Below are 15,775 nucleotides of genomic sequence, written 5' to 3' on the forward strand. Positions count from 1 at the left end.
GAGAAACTCATTTAACACACAGATTTCCAAGGCAGTCCTTTGTAGGATCGGAACCTGAGAGGCTTTGCATAATAGGCATTGAGGCTTGCAGAACCCCAATAAATGATGAGGCATCTACCTACATGGAGCTCCTTGGGAGCAGGACCGCTGACTTACACTGTTGGTTCTTCAGTTTAGGCACTGGGAATAGGATTTTCCTCAGTGCTTCAGGAGCACAAGGCCCCTTGATTTTCCAAGAAGCTGAGACTGGGTGATGGGATGGATCAGTCAATTGCTCTATTGTGTTCATTCTCTTTGAAGCACCTGGCATTGGCTACCGTCAGAATACAGGATACTGGGCTAGAGGGACCGTTGCTCTAACTCAGTATGGCTGTTCTTAAGTTCTTAAGCCTCCCCAGTCTATTGATGATATTTCTGCTACTAACTCACTTAGGCATTTCTGAAAATCTCACCCTATGTCTATACTTGGTATGTAAAGCACCATCTAGCTAGAGCCCTGTTCACATAAATGTAAAATAACCACTTAAAATCTTCACATTAAATAGCATATTTCTGCTTTGAAGTAAACTTTTACTTTTTTAAAAGCTGTTATTCAGATAAAGTTTTTTCTTTACAAAGTTATTCTCTTAGAACCTCCTATCATTGGAAACAAGAAAACTTCTTTTGAGAAGGTAAGCTTGCTGAAGCAATTACTTCATAGCTGCAAGCAGAACAGTACACCTGAAGCCAGATTTCACTCCAAACCCTGTCTGGCTGCCTCTTTTTCAAAAGACACCATGCTATCTTCCACCACCAGCTATGACTGGATTACCCACCTTCCAGCAGCATAGGAGCCAAATGGAGATTTTATTGAATCTGGCCCTAAACTTGTCTCACATGCTACTCCGGCATCATACTTACTGCTCATCTCATTTAATACTGACTAAATACACACATGATTACAGATTATATTGCTTGGAAACTATGCCTTTTCTCATTCCCACACATCTTACTGCAATAGGGAGACTTCTGCAGGGCAAGAGGAGTTTCCCTCACTTGTGTAATGTTTCTTAAAAATTATGCCAGTATTTCATTGAACGTGATCCCTTTACATTTAAAGCAAGGAATCGTGCTTGTTCCCAGCATGCTTCCTTGTTTAATATTTGTTAGCCATCCTGTTCAGTGGCAGCAAAAGTAATTGAATACATTTCTTATGCAGCTTAGTTTTTAGCAGAACTGAGTGCTTACTATGCTTGGAGGAAAAACTCAGGCAAGAGACCTAGACTCAAGAGCATCCCAACACTCATCTCCCTAGTGGTTTCACAAGCAAACAAGTCCAAAGCAGGAGGAAGAGAAACAGCTATATGATTTCAGCACTCACTGCTGGCCCACTTTTTCAATAGCACTGATGGTGGCTTCAGAGGAGACTCTGCATATACCTTCTTCCTGACTATGTGTGGAATGGGAGGAGAGAAAAGGCAAAATCCAGGAGGCATAACTGGTCTTGACGTAGAGCCCATAGAAATCTCTTCTTAATGTCATAGCTCACCCAGAATAACTATTCCTCCACAGTACTACACTAAAGGTAAAAATTAAATTCCTTTCATCAATGCCAAAAGACTTTTGATCCACCACTAAGCTGTTAGTTAGGAAGGAAAAACAGGCAGCAGCTGGCACTTGTGGAAGCGTCAAAGCACGTGTTCTCCTTACCTGCAGCTGTTCAGACTGAGAACTACAAGAACAAAATAGACCTAAAACCAGAGGTAGCTGCCGTCTGTATGCCATTCATTTTCCAGATAGGTGCATATTAAAGCTGAGGGAGACTCTTATAAGGCATGCTACACTGGATTAAGACAGCTTCTACCCTTTTTGAAGAACTGTTTGCCAGCCTTCACATTTACAGTATTGCTTGAATTTCTATGTTAAGACAGTGGGAAGAAAGCTGCAATACACAGTAACATGGGAATACACAGTGATGCACATTGCTGATATTTATCTGATATACTCCTCCTCAGAGATGTCTGACATGTCTTCATCTGTACTTTCCTCCAAATCTGGTAAATTGCCCCAAAGCAGTAAATTCACTCCTGGAAAAAAGGATTGTAAATAATGTAATTTGTGTTCTGACCTTGTTTGAGTTAGATTAAAAAAGTGAATTCATTGCCACAGAATGAAGGGCTCTAGTCCTTGCAAAACTTATTAGATGAAATTAGATAAGGTTGCCCAGGTTTAGGTTATTTTCTCTTCATTCAAAATAGATCTCTAGAAATATCCCTTTGAACTACACTATAGTAGCAACAAGTTCTGTGTGAAGAGTAATATGAAATTGTCATGTAGCTATTGATAACCCCCAATGGCTGGGTTATATTCATAGTGTTGATTTGAGGCACACATGACGTAGTGAAAGTGTTTAAACTAATTCCTCTTGTGTATAAGAGAGAAATATAGACGGTACAGTGAAAGACCACATACTTTGGGGAGAACCCAAAAGGACAGATTGCTAGATACTTGTAGTTTGTGTGCCAAGTAGCTGTTTAAAAGTTGCTCAGGCAAACTAAATTGTAAGTATCGGTTGTGACCTCAGCCTAAGCTAATGGGGATCAACAGAAAGTGATACAGGATCACAGTGACAATACAGTTCAGCTCAGAGTGATCAGTCAGAGGGTTGCTTCATAGCACAGTGAAGCTACACATGCTGCTATAAATAGTATCTGGTGGTTCTGCCATTTACACAACTTGTATTTGTGCAGTTTAACAATATTGCCTCAGATAATCCTGACTCCCATCAGCAAGAGGTTAGAGTAAATTTTCTGATCAATTAATCTTACAGCCTGGCGACTTTTTTTTTTTTTTTTAAAGACACAAAGTTTGAGGTAGCTTAATAATGCATTTTAGATACTTAAAGCTCAAGTGACGTCAATAGTTTCCTCGTACAGCATTCCCTCCCCAGAAGCCTCTGTTAGAAAGGCAACTCAGTATAGAATGGCTATATGCCTTAAGTCAACTGCATATGCTTTGAGACACTTTGCTATATCGGGGGGGGGGGGGGGGGTGAGAAAGGGGAAGAGTTGCTAGTTAACTCTCCTGTGAGTTAAATAGAACTTCCACATTCAGAACGAAGAGTTCCTTACCAGAGGAGTCTAGTCTGTTTATACCAAAGACTGCTTGGCTGTGAAACATCCAGAAATGCCCATTGTTACAGGACAGCAGACAAGGTTTGCATGGCGCAATCACATGATAACCTACAACATTGCCACTAGAACAGCAAACAAACAAAATAAAGAGCATGTACATTCTTGGATGAAAAATACTTTGAGCTGAAGAACCAACTAAGATTAATGTTAACCATGATCTAACCTCTTTACCAGGCAAATTGGTATTCAGTGTTCCTATCTGGGGAAAATTTAAACAGTGAGTTTTTAAACAGGTGCATCAAGTGCATCAAGATTTAAATGGGAACAGATTTTGGCCCAATTAATTTACCTGTAGATTCCTTTCACTCCCAGTAGCACACCCAGAAGAAAGTGTGTACTTTCTGTTTCAGCATCTGGACAAACCAGAATTCCTTGCTACCCAAGTATTTTTTTTTTTTTTTAAGTAAAAAAAAAAAAAAAAAACAAACTTGTTTTTAATCCAAGAACCTTCCTTCCAAATCTAAGCAAGCTGAAATCTTAGATATAAAGCAGCCAAGTGTCCTTTTTGAGCAGGTCAGCAAAATTTTTTTAAAGGAACAGCTTTGGAATCATAAGTATCAGGCATTAATAAAAATAAGCAACAAGCTCCAGGAACTTTTATGTTAATTTTTTCCATCTGCTAGTGAAGACTAGGTCTGCCAAGAGCATGTTCTGTTACAGCAGAACCTCAATTTTATGAACCTGTTATACAAACCTACTGTAATTGAGATGTTGAATTTTATGAACTCCTGAATCCCCAATTAGTTCATAAAATAAACATTCTCCACTGCATGGGTTTTAATAAAGTGGAAGATGAGTAACTGCATTTCACTGTGACCTTATTCACACAACTATCTCAAATCAATGTTTTTTGGAGTCAGTCAGGTGCTATACAAGTTTCCTATAGAACTCCAGCTTAGGGCTTATCTATACTCACACTTATCCTGGCAAAAATGTTGTCGCTCAGGGCTGTGGAAAAAAAACGCCACTGAGCGACAACAGTTTTGCCAGCATAAGCGTGAGCTTAGACAAGATCTTAATCTTGATACGCATTGTCCCATGCATTTCTGCTAGAGCTTTCTACAACGACAGACTAACAGTTGTGTCCAAAGGTAGTGGGCCAAGTTTCCACTAAGCAATGTTATATTAAATTCACTTCATGTGTGACCCAGGCACTTGACTCTAGTGATCAGTAATGAGATGTTGAAATGTTGTTGCTACAACACATGCACCTCTGAGCAGGTGTTTGTGTGATCACACGAGACTCACATTACTTACCATTTTAAACATGCAATGTTCTTCAGTTTGCATTTACAGATGTCAGTGAAATAGCAGCTTCCAATGAAGTCAACAGTACTGGAGGGAGAAAAAATTGTCACAGCAATAGTTTAGACATTTAACGTAACCCAGCTATCTGCTCTTGTTGTAAGAGAGACTTCCAACAAACCAACATTTGAAGTTCTCACTTTTTTATTTATAAACACCTCTCCGCTGTCATCCTGTCTCCCTCTTCCCCCCTCTATCACCTATCATACAAGCATCAAGATAGCAAAGATTCCTATATACCACCCACACACCCTCAGCCAGCAGCACAGTGGACATGTGCAAGCTTCCACCAGGAACCTGCTACCTTCCACTAGAAGCACTGTGTTAGTATATCCTGTTGCTCATGAATCTAAAGAAGATGCTATTGGGAGCACCTTTGGGAGCTTAGGACTGCATATTTAAGTTTCAGCATAAGAGCACAAAATGCTATTGAAGGAACTACAAGTCAGTCCCAGCAGCAATTAAAAAAAGTCAGCCTCTGATTACACAATTCCTATTCTTACACTGGGGCCAGGAAAATGGGCACATTTCAAAGTTGTGAGCTAAGTGATAGAATGCTAGTATATTAGCCCTGTTGTACTCCTCTCTACCTCTTGAAAATAATGCCTCCTCAACAGCTCATCTCTAGTTGTCTGGTAGGACAACACAATACTCTATCATCTAGGGTCAAATGTGCATTAAAGTGATCTGTGTGGTTACAAGTGTAATCCACAGTTTGTGTACAATAAAAATTAACTACACAAATGAGTTTAGGACAGTCCGTAAACCACACACTTCATATGCAAGTTAAAATAGATGTGTGTTTTAGTGACTCAGGAAAAGATTTACTGGGATGTGATTTCCTTATACTGTAATCATTTTTTCCCCCCATGGCAAATGATCGTTTGGTCAGGGCTGAGTAACAACTAGCATTATATGAAAGACATTTCACACCAGTTTACACATCTGTGGCAGGAACTTGGTGTCTAGTGTATATCTCAAATGAGACCACAAAACAATGGCTTAGTGATTAGAACATGTTCAAAAATAAACCTTTGTTTTTAATTAATTTTAGTCCATCCTATTTTATGTTTTAAACTCATGCTTACAGATTAACATATTTAAATATTAAGAATGTAAATTAAAGTATCTAATTTACTATTTAAATATTACTTTCCCATAGTTACTCATCCTCTGACTCCAGATTAAATTTGATTAATTAACAAGAAAGATTTGTTTTTTAAATCCTCCCCTTGCTTAAGCCTGAAAGCCAAATTGGGTTATATCTGCTTCTTTCATCATCACCAGTACTCAACAAATCTGTTGATGTATGAGGCTAGGCCAAATAGAACACAGCCTGCATTCCTTGACTGATATTGGTTCCTGCACAATTGAGAGTAAAAACATGTTTGTATCCATAAAATAAACATTTGACTTGAAACAGAACAAGCAGTTGTATTTGAGCGTGGGGAAGTTTTTAAAGAGCTGGTTTTCTGACCACAACTGAATTTTAAAGAAAAACCAGCATTTATTTTTGTCCAGCTGGACATACAAGATATGCCAATGAACAATCTTATTATCCATCATCAAAGTCATTAGCTCAGAGAGTGTGTGGTCTTGAAGGTAGAGTAGCAGAACGGGGAGCAGGGCTGAGATACATTTCCAGCTCTAATACTATCATGTTCTAACATCTTGTGGCAAGTCATTTCAGGGACACTGCTTATGATGAAAATAATTTTCATATATATTCTTATTTTGTTAGTAACTCTTGAATACAACAACTGAAACAACCGTAGAAAAATCTAGATTACTTTCCATCATTTAGGCTACCTACTTTTTGCTTTTCACCATGCTGATAATAGATGGTTTAACTTTTGGAAACATCCTACTGAAGCAGGGCCTCCTGGGTTTATACTGCACCTGCCGGGGTCTCTAGGGGTGTTACCCTACTACAAATAAAAATAGACTAGAAAGTGGCTTTAAACAGGAGTTTAACACTGACACTTTCACTTCTGTTTAAAGGCTAGTTACTTTCTAGAAGAGACTTTAACACAACACTACAGTGATTGAGTTACAGTTCTCACAAGAGTCTATTTAAAACTAAACATCAAGAAAATGCCACAGTTTAAAGGGGAAAAAAATTGAGTCGTTTATTATTTAGAGTTGGTGTAAAGTATATATATATATAAAGTACCAGTCTGTGGTTGAAGGCTGTGCCTCAGGTCCCATTGCTGTAAAACGGGAATAATGATACGTGCTTGCCATGTGGAATTATAAGGAATAGATTGAGAGTTGGGGCAGGAACTAGGCCTTTTAAAGGATTCGCATGGTACCTAGCACAATGGAGGACTCCTCCTGAGAAGGGTCTTTGGGCACTACTGTACCATGAGCGAGCTGTTGAGATGCCTTGTGCGGTAGCTGACGGGGATGTACCTGGTGGGTGGGATGTCAGTGGAGTACAGGTCAATCTCTGTGTTGGCCAGCAGCACAGCCTTCATGCCCCGTGAGCTCAGCACCTCCTGGCAGAATTTGCAGCACAGCACTGACACACATCTGTCCTTGAAGCTACAGCCGCTCGTGGACATGATGGCTCCGGACCACAAGGGTCTGTCCCGGGTCTCTTCCCAGTGAGTGAGGCGGGTGCTCCCTGTTGCTCTGAGGGCAAAGGGAGCCAAGACCCACTTAGCTGCTGCTAGCCCCCAGGCTGCCACGCTTCTCCAGCCCTTCACGTTCCCCATCCCTCAGGATCCTTCCCCCAGCTCGTTCTCCCTCTGCTGCTCCTCCCGCCCCCACTGCCCCCTCCCGCAGGGCACAGCCCTGCGCCCTCACCTCTGCCTTCCCCTGCAGATTGACTCCCCTTTCCCATCCCACTCCCCTCCCCCGGCTCCAACTCCGCCCCGGGGGGGAGGGGCCTGTACTCCCTTTGCTGCGCCCCCCCAGTAGGAGTCTGCTCTCCCCCCCAGCCCACCCCACCCCTGGGGACCCCGCACCCGCTTTTATACTGCCCCCCACCCCCACCACCCCTGGGGGCCCTGTGCCCCCTTTATACTGCCCCCCACCCTCACCACCCCTGGGGGCCCTGTGCCCCCTCTGCTCCCCCCCCCCCCCACTCTGACTGACCTCCCCCTTACCTGCCACACCCCCGAGACCCTACTTACTGCCCCTCCCCGGGCTCGGCTCGGCGGCCCTGCTGCCGTTAGACCCCCAACGGGCTAGCCCGTGCGAACCCCTTTCTTCAGAGCTGTCAGACGCCGTTTGAATGCCCATCCTCGCTTCCCATTGGAAGAGAGAGGACACGCCCTTAGTGCCGGATTGGAGGGAGCGGGGCAAGGGCCGCCTCTCCCAGCACCTGGGACCCGCCCTCCCGCTTCCTAATTGGAGGAAGCGCGAGACGGAGGCGGGAACAGGGAGGCCAGCGGAACACTGCCATTGGTTAGGAGGGTCGCCACTCCGGAGCATCGCGGCTGCTGATTGGTGGAGGAAGACGAGGGGGCGGGGTGGGTGCGTAGCCTAGGCTAACAGTCGCGGAGGAAACTGACCGCGGGACTGGCTGGAGCTGGAGCGGAGCAGGCTGCGCGGCGCTGCAGGTAAGAGCTCTGCCTGGGGCCGGGGCGTGCGCCGCGCCGCGCGTCGACCTGCGCTGTCCTGCCATGGGCGTGTCCCAGCCCATAATACTCCTGCCTCCCGGGGGCAGCCGCGCAGTCTGGGGGCCGGTACCGGCTGCCCCGCGTGCCCGGGGCTCGCCCGTAGTGCTCCTTCCCCCCCTGCCCCCGACGGTAATTCTCCCTCGCCCGTCCAACGCACCCCCGCGGGCCGAGCCCCCCCGGTGTGTCTCTCCTCCCTCACGGCGCCCCCCCCCCCCGGTGCGCCCCCTCCTCCGGCCCCCCGGTGTGTCTCTCCTCCCTCACGGCGCCCCCGCCCCCCCCGCGGCATAGCTCTCACAGGATCGAATTCCCAGCCCATAAATCCCCCCCCCCCCCCCCCCAGCCCATAACGCTTCAGGATCGATTCTTCGCCCAGCCCCACGCGCAGTGCCGCTCCCACACCTTCCTCCCCACGCCACGCTGCAGGGCTGGTTTCCCCCCATCCTTGGAGCTGATCTCGCCGCCTCCGTTCCCGGAGCGCCTTTTCTCAGCCTTCAATGCTTTCTTCCGAGCCCCTAATGCTCCCCCCGCTCCCCCCCATCCCTTCTGCCTGCTATGGCCAGCAGCAGGAAAGGGAAGACAGGGCTGGGCCCTTCATTCCAGAAGGGAAAAGCAAATGTGGTTTAGAGGGGCCCATGGGGTCCCCTCCTAAGATGGGGTTTGCGGCAGCCGCGATCCCAAGGTGGGGTTGGTGGTGGGGCCAAGAGGGTTTTGCAGTCAGCGGTGGGGGCTCTGGTGGCTTCTCCGTGTGTTTTTGGGAGAGGTTTAAATATGTGTATTTGTGTAGTCCCTTTGCAGCTGGGGGGATAGTACTGTAATTGCATAGAGCAGCTTGGAATATCTTCCAGTCCCTCTGTAACTATGGGCGGAAGCCAGCCACACTCTTTCTGTTTGTTTTCCATTTAAATGCTCTAACTCTAGTCTGTAACCCTTTCCCGTTTCCTGTCTCTGCTAGCCACGTTGTTCCTCTTGATGTTGGATGTAGATCCAATTGTTGGCTGGGTTTTTTTGTTTTTTTTAAATGGATATCTCTATTACTAAGACCAGCTTGTAACCCCCCACTCCTTCCTCACACACACCCAAGTTGTGGCTCTGAATTCCCCCTGGTGAGAGATTTGCATCTGCTTCGCACATGCTGGGCTGCATTTCCCTTGGCTCCAGATCCCCTTTGATGTCTAGAGAAGATACCAAACAATCATAATAACAATAATATGTAATTAAACAAAAAAGGTGCCTGTCTCTCGAATCAAAGGCTGCTTTTTTAGCTATGCCAAAAGGGATTAATTTTGTTTATAAAATGGTTTGTGGATTCATTTTTGAGCTCCTGCAGTTCATGTAATTTAAGGATTTGGGTCTAATTTTTCAACATGTCATGTTGCTGCTTCTCCAGTGTCTCTTTTGTCCCTGCTCATTTAGAGAAGTGATTTTTGCACAGGCTACTTTCCTTTCACGCCTACTCCTTTTTCCCTGGGGAATAAGCTTTCCAAATGTGAGAGAGAGATATTTTGGTGCTTGCTAGGATGCAGGCATTTTACCTTGCTTACCTGGTGGCTGTGCGTGTGTAGTAATCTGCTGCAGTTTAAAGAGGAATTTGCAATGCTAATGCAGCTTTTCTTTAAATCTCAAATTTTCTTCACGGCTTGTAACTGACAGCTTAATTTTTTAAAATTTTTTTGTTTACAGGCAAAAAACCCAAAGAAAACGACATCTGATCCTTCATTTCTGCTCCCCTTTGGGATTTTATTTGCATCATCTTTGAGTCCATTTAAAAAAAAAAAAAGGCCAACCAATCCCATACAAAACATGTTGTGCAGAAGGACTTCCACTCCCTGACTGTGCTATTAATGTTAGTGATCAGGAAAAGCCTTTGGGGGCTACAGGATCTAGTCTAGTCTGATGCTTGCTGCTGCTGAGGCTTTTGGTGCAGGGAAACAAAACTGCCTTTTCCACCCACTGATTTCCTAACATCTGCATGTTTCTCCTGCCACACTCTGTCTCACACCCTCTTCCCATGGACTGATTTTTTTTTTTGAAAGGCGGAAGGACAAGAAAACAAGGTATTTATTTGGGAGAAACAGAATTGCTTTTATTTGTTGCATTCTGGTGGATCTCTTCTGAGATTAATCTTTTTGGAAAGGAAAAACATGACGTCGCCAGCTAAATTAAAAAAGGATAAGGAGATCATAGCAGAATATGACACTCAAGTCAAAGGTAGGAATAATTTTACATCCATCTATATTGTTACAGTTTTGACAGCAAATGCAGGCGTTTGCATTCAATATTTGGGTGTGGACGTGGAGAAGCATTTGCAGGTCACCAGGAATTGCAGTGTTTTCTGATAATGCAACCTTGTAAGGGATTTGCAGTGTGGGGTGGGTTTTGTTTTGTTTTTTGTTTTAATTGGGTGGACTTCTGGTATATTAGTGCTATTTTAATGTAATGCATCCTAGTGAGAGAAATTTTTTTTCTGTCTATGAAATACCCTTGAGTTTATAGAGAGGTTTTTTTTCTGGGTGCTTTAAAATATGGTTAGGTTTGAAATGTGATAGGCAGTGAATAGCTTTGCAATTTCTTTTTCCCCTAGGGAATCTTTTAAAACCTGTGTAGAAGCAGAAGAAGGTATATCACTTGCCAGTATTGTGGACCCTTGTGTACAGGATCTTTTCATAGCTGTCTGTGCCAAAAAGCTACAGTATTCAGGCTTTCACTCTCAATAAGGTCACACACCAGTGTTTGTTCATAGAGCCTTGACTTTTACACCCTATGTTTGCTGTGCATATATGGACCATTGTTCTGTAATTGATATTTGCAGTGGCAATAATTTTGCGTGTGTATTCCACAGGAGTGTGTGTTGGTGCAAATGGCCGTAAGGCTTGGTCAGATCATCACATGCCCTGGATGATGAAGAAGGTCGTGAAATGCTAGCACTTAATGTGTTTGTTTGTAAAGTTAATTTTCCTGAAAATATTCTTCTGTGCTTATGACTTTGCAAATTGTTACTGGTGGGCAATCAACTGCATTTAGCTGTCTAAAACTTGTTTGGTACATTGGTTGTGGGGTGGGGGGGAGAAGATGGCTTTGGGGTGGAGGCAGAGCATGGGAACTTGGATAACTGAATTTAGCTGCAGTCTTATTGTGTGACCTGTGCCAAGTCACTTACTCGCTGTGTAAAATAGTGAAGAGTGTGTTGCTCCTCAAATGGGTGCTGTGAAGCCTAATTCATTAGTGTAAGGATTTAATGCTTTGAGATCCTTTGGGTGGGAGGCAACAGAACTGAAAGCTATTGATCTTTTTTATTTCCCCTGCATCTCTTCTTCTTTAATGAAACCTACGTTAACTTGAGAAGCTAGTCTTGTGCAATGTCATAGCCAGCAGGAGGTGCTGCTTCAAAAAGATGGACTTGGTCCAGTGATCTAGTGGCTTGAAATGTGACGTAGGTGGTCCTTAAAATGCAGTAAATTACAATATGCATGGAGATGTGGTTTTATTTTTCCCCACCCCTCCTTGTTTCAAAATGGGTTTGGTGATGGTTCCCTCCTCCAGCTTTTGGAAACAAGGCATTTTCCTAACAATGAGTATTTGAATATTGTAGCTCGTTTCTGTTGAATGACTGCTCTGGGAAGGATTTAGAGGAGTAAGCGTGTTTTTTAATTATTACTCTTAAGGTTTGTTTCGCTAGCTTGCTATCATACACTCTCTAGGTGTGGTCCCATCAGCTTTCCCACCAAAGTAGGATCAGGTCTGGTTAGTATTGGAATGGAAGCTGTGTAAGAAAATGCCAAGAAGCAGTAGGAAGTAAGTCATGAGATGGCATTCATTATCTCTCTAGAACCAGTGCTCCAGCACAGTGATTGGGGCACTGAACTATTGAAGAGACTAAAATCCAAGATTCTGACCATTTGTAGCTATTAAAATACCCATCATCCTTGTGTAGCAAAAACTGTTAGGCTAATTGTGGTGCCCTGGTCAATTTCAAAATCCAGTTAATAACATGCTGCCTCTAAACTGCTCCCTTAGTTACATTGGGATGTTGATCTTCTCATTTACTCTTTCTGTTTAGTAGTGTTGCTAAAGGCATTTCACCCCTGAGGTGGCTGCATCAGTGGTAGCTGAAATGAATCGTGTTTGTCATACTTGGATGCTGTATAAATGGTAAGATATTATCTGTCTTGCTCAGATATGAGAAAATTCCTCTATCTTTGCTGGCATTTGAAAACCTGCCACACTTTTTCAGCTGCATTCCTCATGGGGATGATGCAAGATGATGATGAGACTTCACTTAAAATCATTAATTTACAAATGCATGAGTTTGCATGCAAGCTCTAACCTAAAAGGTGCAAATAATCCCTGAACTTGGTTTGAAAAATTCATTAACTACTTGGACTTGGCTAATAAAAGACAATATGAAGAAGGGCATTAGTTTATGATTAATAAGGTCATAATTGCTCGTAGGTCTGTGGTTCCGAGCCTCTGAGTGAATGTGATCTTCATATTGTGAACATCTTCAAACAAAATGGCATCAATTAGTGGGAATTTATTGTTCAGAATTAGTTTTGACATTGTTTCCTTTTTCCCGCAGCCATGATCATATCCCTTTTGAGTTGCACCTGTACTCATAGGTGAGCTTTCTCTTCACACTGACTCTGGTTCCCAGCCCACAAGTAGCTATTGTGCAATCTGCAGATCAAAAATGACTTGTAGCCTCCTCCCTGGAGACTAGGAGTTTGATCTCCACTTTGTAAACAACTTGGAGCAACGGCCATGTCATCTTCCCTTTTTAGATCCAGCGTCTAACATAATAGGACTGTGACTCTGTGTGTGGTCTGTGGGTGTTAATAATATCTTTGTGTGGATGTTCAAATGTTGGCAGAAATGTAGAACTCCTGTGTCTGGTGGCATCCCATTGAGCAGTCTAGAGATTGTGGCTCTCCAAATCAACTTTTAGTGGTTTAACTTCCCCCATTTGAAACATAGATGATACAGATGAAACAGACCGAATTTTATTGGTTGGTTTGTGCTTTCCTGAGCATCAGAGTATTTTGCAGTATTTCGCTTTGAATAACTGTGGTTGAGAATGGATGTAGGGTTGGAAGACTGTTGTTTTAAAATAGCGAGTTGAAATTCTCCTGAGAACCAGGAGTGAAGCTGGAGGGGAGAAGGTTGTCATGCCATGTTTCTCCATTATTTGCTTATAAAGATTAAGAGATCTGTAGAGTTGGAAAGTGAGAATCCATGGCTCCCATATGCACCCTTTGACAATGCAAGCCCATCTTCTTGCTTGGATTGCCTTAACCCTTTCACCACTTCTTTGTACTACTTGTGGTAGGGCAAACAGATATGCCATGTAGCATGCTTTCCATATCTGACCCGGACTACTGCACATCTGGGTCTGACACAGACCACAATGTTCATTTTTAACTTAAATATGTTGGAGTGCAGACTGAGGGAAGAATGGCCAATGCTTTATGCTCTATTTTCTCTCTCCTTCCCCCTCTAATCTCCAGAGAGCATATTTAATCAGTTTGTGGAAAGCTGCAGTAAATAGCTCAAATGGTTGGTGCTACAGAGATCTAATACTAGAGCTTTTAGGACAGCGAGGGTTCCCAACAGCATTTTCTTTTTCTCTTGGAAAAGTAACATCTAAAAAAGCCCTTAAAAATCCCCCCTCCCCCCTTTGAAAATCAAATCACTTGACACAGGTCCATTTAGTTCTGTTTTTCCCCCCATAGTCCTAGTTAATCCATGACAAGAAAAGAATGTGTGCGCATGGTCATGCAATCAGCTGATAAATAGTTCTAAACAAAACTAACAGAAGATGTTTGGCTGATGTTCCTATAGTTAAAAACTTCCTCCATATGTTGTCAAATTCAATCTGCTGTAAAACTTGCCTTACTGATCTTTCTTTCCAAAATAACTCTACCAACTTTCACATACATCCTATTTCTCCCTGCTAGGTAGAATTCCAGGTGGCTTTTTTGACCGATGCTTTCCTTTAGCTTTCACCACTGTTTGAAATCAGCAAGTGACTGATCTGTAAATTAAGGTGAACGGTAAGTGATGGTACCTGGATTCTTAATTTTGGTCAAGTCCCTTGAGCTGTATAATACTTTCCTTCATGGGAACTACTGTGCTACCTTATAAGGGTCATGGTGAGATGGGACCCCTTAGAAAATTGCTACTCTGTGGAAGGGAGAGTGGGGACCAATTATAACTTTCTGCTTATGGTAACTTAATTTTTTTTAATTCACCATCTTGTTCATAGACTGACTCTTGAAAGGTCCCTCCTGAAAATTTGAAATCTTAATACTGATACTGTGTACAAAACAACTGTACAGAATGGGGTTACTTGCAGAGATGTCTTTTGTTTAGTATCCTATTGAGATCTGATAGGTTTATTTTATGGGTCTGGGATTGGAGGCAGGAGTTGTCAGCATTGTCTATTGAACCACTTCTGGGATAAATGTCTTTGTGGCTCTTTTCAGAACTTACAAGTCTCTTGTTTATATATACATGTACACATGCATTCGGGAGTTGCATTTGGACTTCGGGGTGTTTCTTTGGCAATGGCTGCTCAATAAACTATGTAAATAAATAATGGAATCAAGTTTTCAGTTATTCACTTTGACAGGGCTGAGTGGACTATCTTAAAATTTCCAGTTTGTATATATTGGATTACTGTTTACATTTTAAATGTAAAACTATCTTTTAAGGGTTTTACAGTTAATTATTGCTCACTGTGTATAAGTGATTCCAGTTGCTCGCAGCAATGAGTGACTCCAAACCTCTGGGTATGGAATTGCTTTAGAAGTCATCTGTTTTCCTGCAGTTTTTGATAGTGCTAATCCTCTGAGCTTTGAATCTGTTCTGAATGTGCCAACTAAAAAGTTAGATCCCAGATGGGGACCCTATTGGGAGACTGGTGTAGTGTTACAGATATTATTTTGGGTTTTTTTTTTTTTTTTTTTGCTGGTGATTCCCTTCCCTCCCCTCTTTCCCTTCCCCCCCCCCCCCACACACACTTTGATGTGAGCTTCCTACTAATGGATTATGAAGGAGGAGGGGGAAAGGGGAATAAAGCTATTTCCTACTTCATGCTCACCTTTCTCTCCCCCTAGAAACCTTAGTGTATGTCTAGTCTTCTCCAAATTCATCAAACATTCCAAGGCTAAAATCCAAAGCTGATCAAAAGACTTCAATCCATATCTAATGGGTATCACTGTTGCTTTGGAAAGCAAGAGAAAATATCCTTGCAACTTCTGCTTGAGCTCTTATAAGTAGGTGTGGCAGAACTAATCTTTTTAAAATTATGGATAAAAGTGATGCTGATATTTAAACATTTGTTCTTTTTATTGATTCTTAAATTTTCACTGTTGCAGGAAATTTGGGGGGAAGACACCAGTGGGAGACAGACAATGATGATTTGATGATGGTAGATGTTGAGATTCGAAAAGCTAAACCTTTTTACCGTTAACGCACATTGTCAACCTCTCACACAAGATATACAAAATAAATACCCTTAAATGAAACTCTAATAATTTCTTAAGCAGCATTTATTACTTTGCCTATCTGTAAATTTCTGTTATCAATGGAAGTACTTTTTGTCAGTTTGTCTGCATATGGTGAAATTGACTTTTACTGACCCTTGCTGGTAACAATCTAATCCTTACAAGCCTG

General features: G+C 42.8%; 2 protein-coding genes across 7 annotated transcripts in view; one reads left to right on the forward strand and one right to left on the reverse strand.

Moving 5' to 3' along the window:
* Nucleotides 1-469: 469 nt before the first annotated feature.
* On the reverse strand, nt 470-7,681 carry FAM72A (family with sequence similarity 72 member A). Its single transcript, XM_067531514.1, has 5 exons — nt 7,589-7,681; nt 6,891-7,112; nt 4,431-4,508; nt 3,111-3,235; nt 470-2,066 (listed from the first exon to the last, which is right to left on the reverse strand). The coding sequence occupies exons 2-5, from the start codon at nt 7,040-7,042 to the stop codon at nt 1,972-1,974; spliced, it is 450 nt and encodes a 149-aa protein (XP_067387615.1). The 5' UTR covers nt 7,043-7,112; nt 7,589-7,681; the 3' UTR covers nt 470-1,971.
* A 345-nt stretch (nt 7,682-8,026) lies between these two features.
* SRGAP2 (SLIT-ROBO Rho GTPase activating protein 2) overlaps nt 8,027-15,775 on the forward strand; it is a 166,804-nt gene continuing 159,055 nt past the window's right edge. For 4 of the 6 annotated variants that reach the window (XM_067531798.1, XM_067531797.1, XM_067531799.1 and 1 more), the window contains exon 1: nt 9,795-10,312. In XM_067531798.1, coding sequence (XP_067387899.1) covers nt 10,246-10,312 — 67 coding nt within the window. In that variant the 5' untranslated portion in view covers nt 9,795-10,245. Of the gene's footprint in view, nt 8,045-9,794; nt 10,313-15,775 lie in introns of those variants that run through there. The other 2 variants (XM_067531801.1, XM_067531800.1) reach the window with 2 other exon arrangements.

Source organism: Emydura macquarii, unplaced genomic scaffold, assembly GCF_026122565.2.
Source record: "Emydura macquarii macquarii isolate MOO-44397 ecotype Brisbane River unplaced genomic scaffold, CSIRO-AGI_Emac_v2 contig_3220, whole genome shotgun sequence".
Taxonomy (NCBI): Eukaryota; Metazoa; Chordata; order Testudines; family Chelidae; genus Emydura; species Emydura macquarii.

Bases quoted from the DNA above. Each gene is read 5' to 3' on its own strand.
- FAM72A (XM_067531514.1), bottom strand. From the start codon at position 7,042: ATGTCCACGAGCGGCTGTAGCTTCAAGGACAGATGTGTGTCAGTGCTG. The intron at 3,236-4,430 runs GTAAGTAATGTG...TTGCTGTTCTAG, and splicing joins AACATTGCATGTTTAAAATG to TGGCAATGTTGTAGGTTATC. The intron at 2,067-3,110 runs GTAAGGAACTCT...CCTTTTTTCCAG, and splicing joins AAACAGACTAGACTCCTCTG to GAGTGAATTTACTGCTTTGG.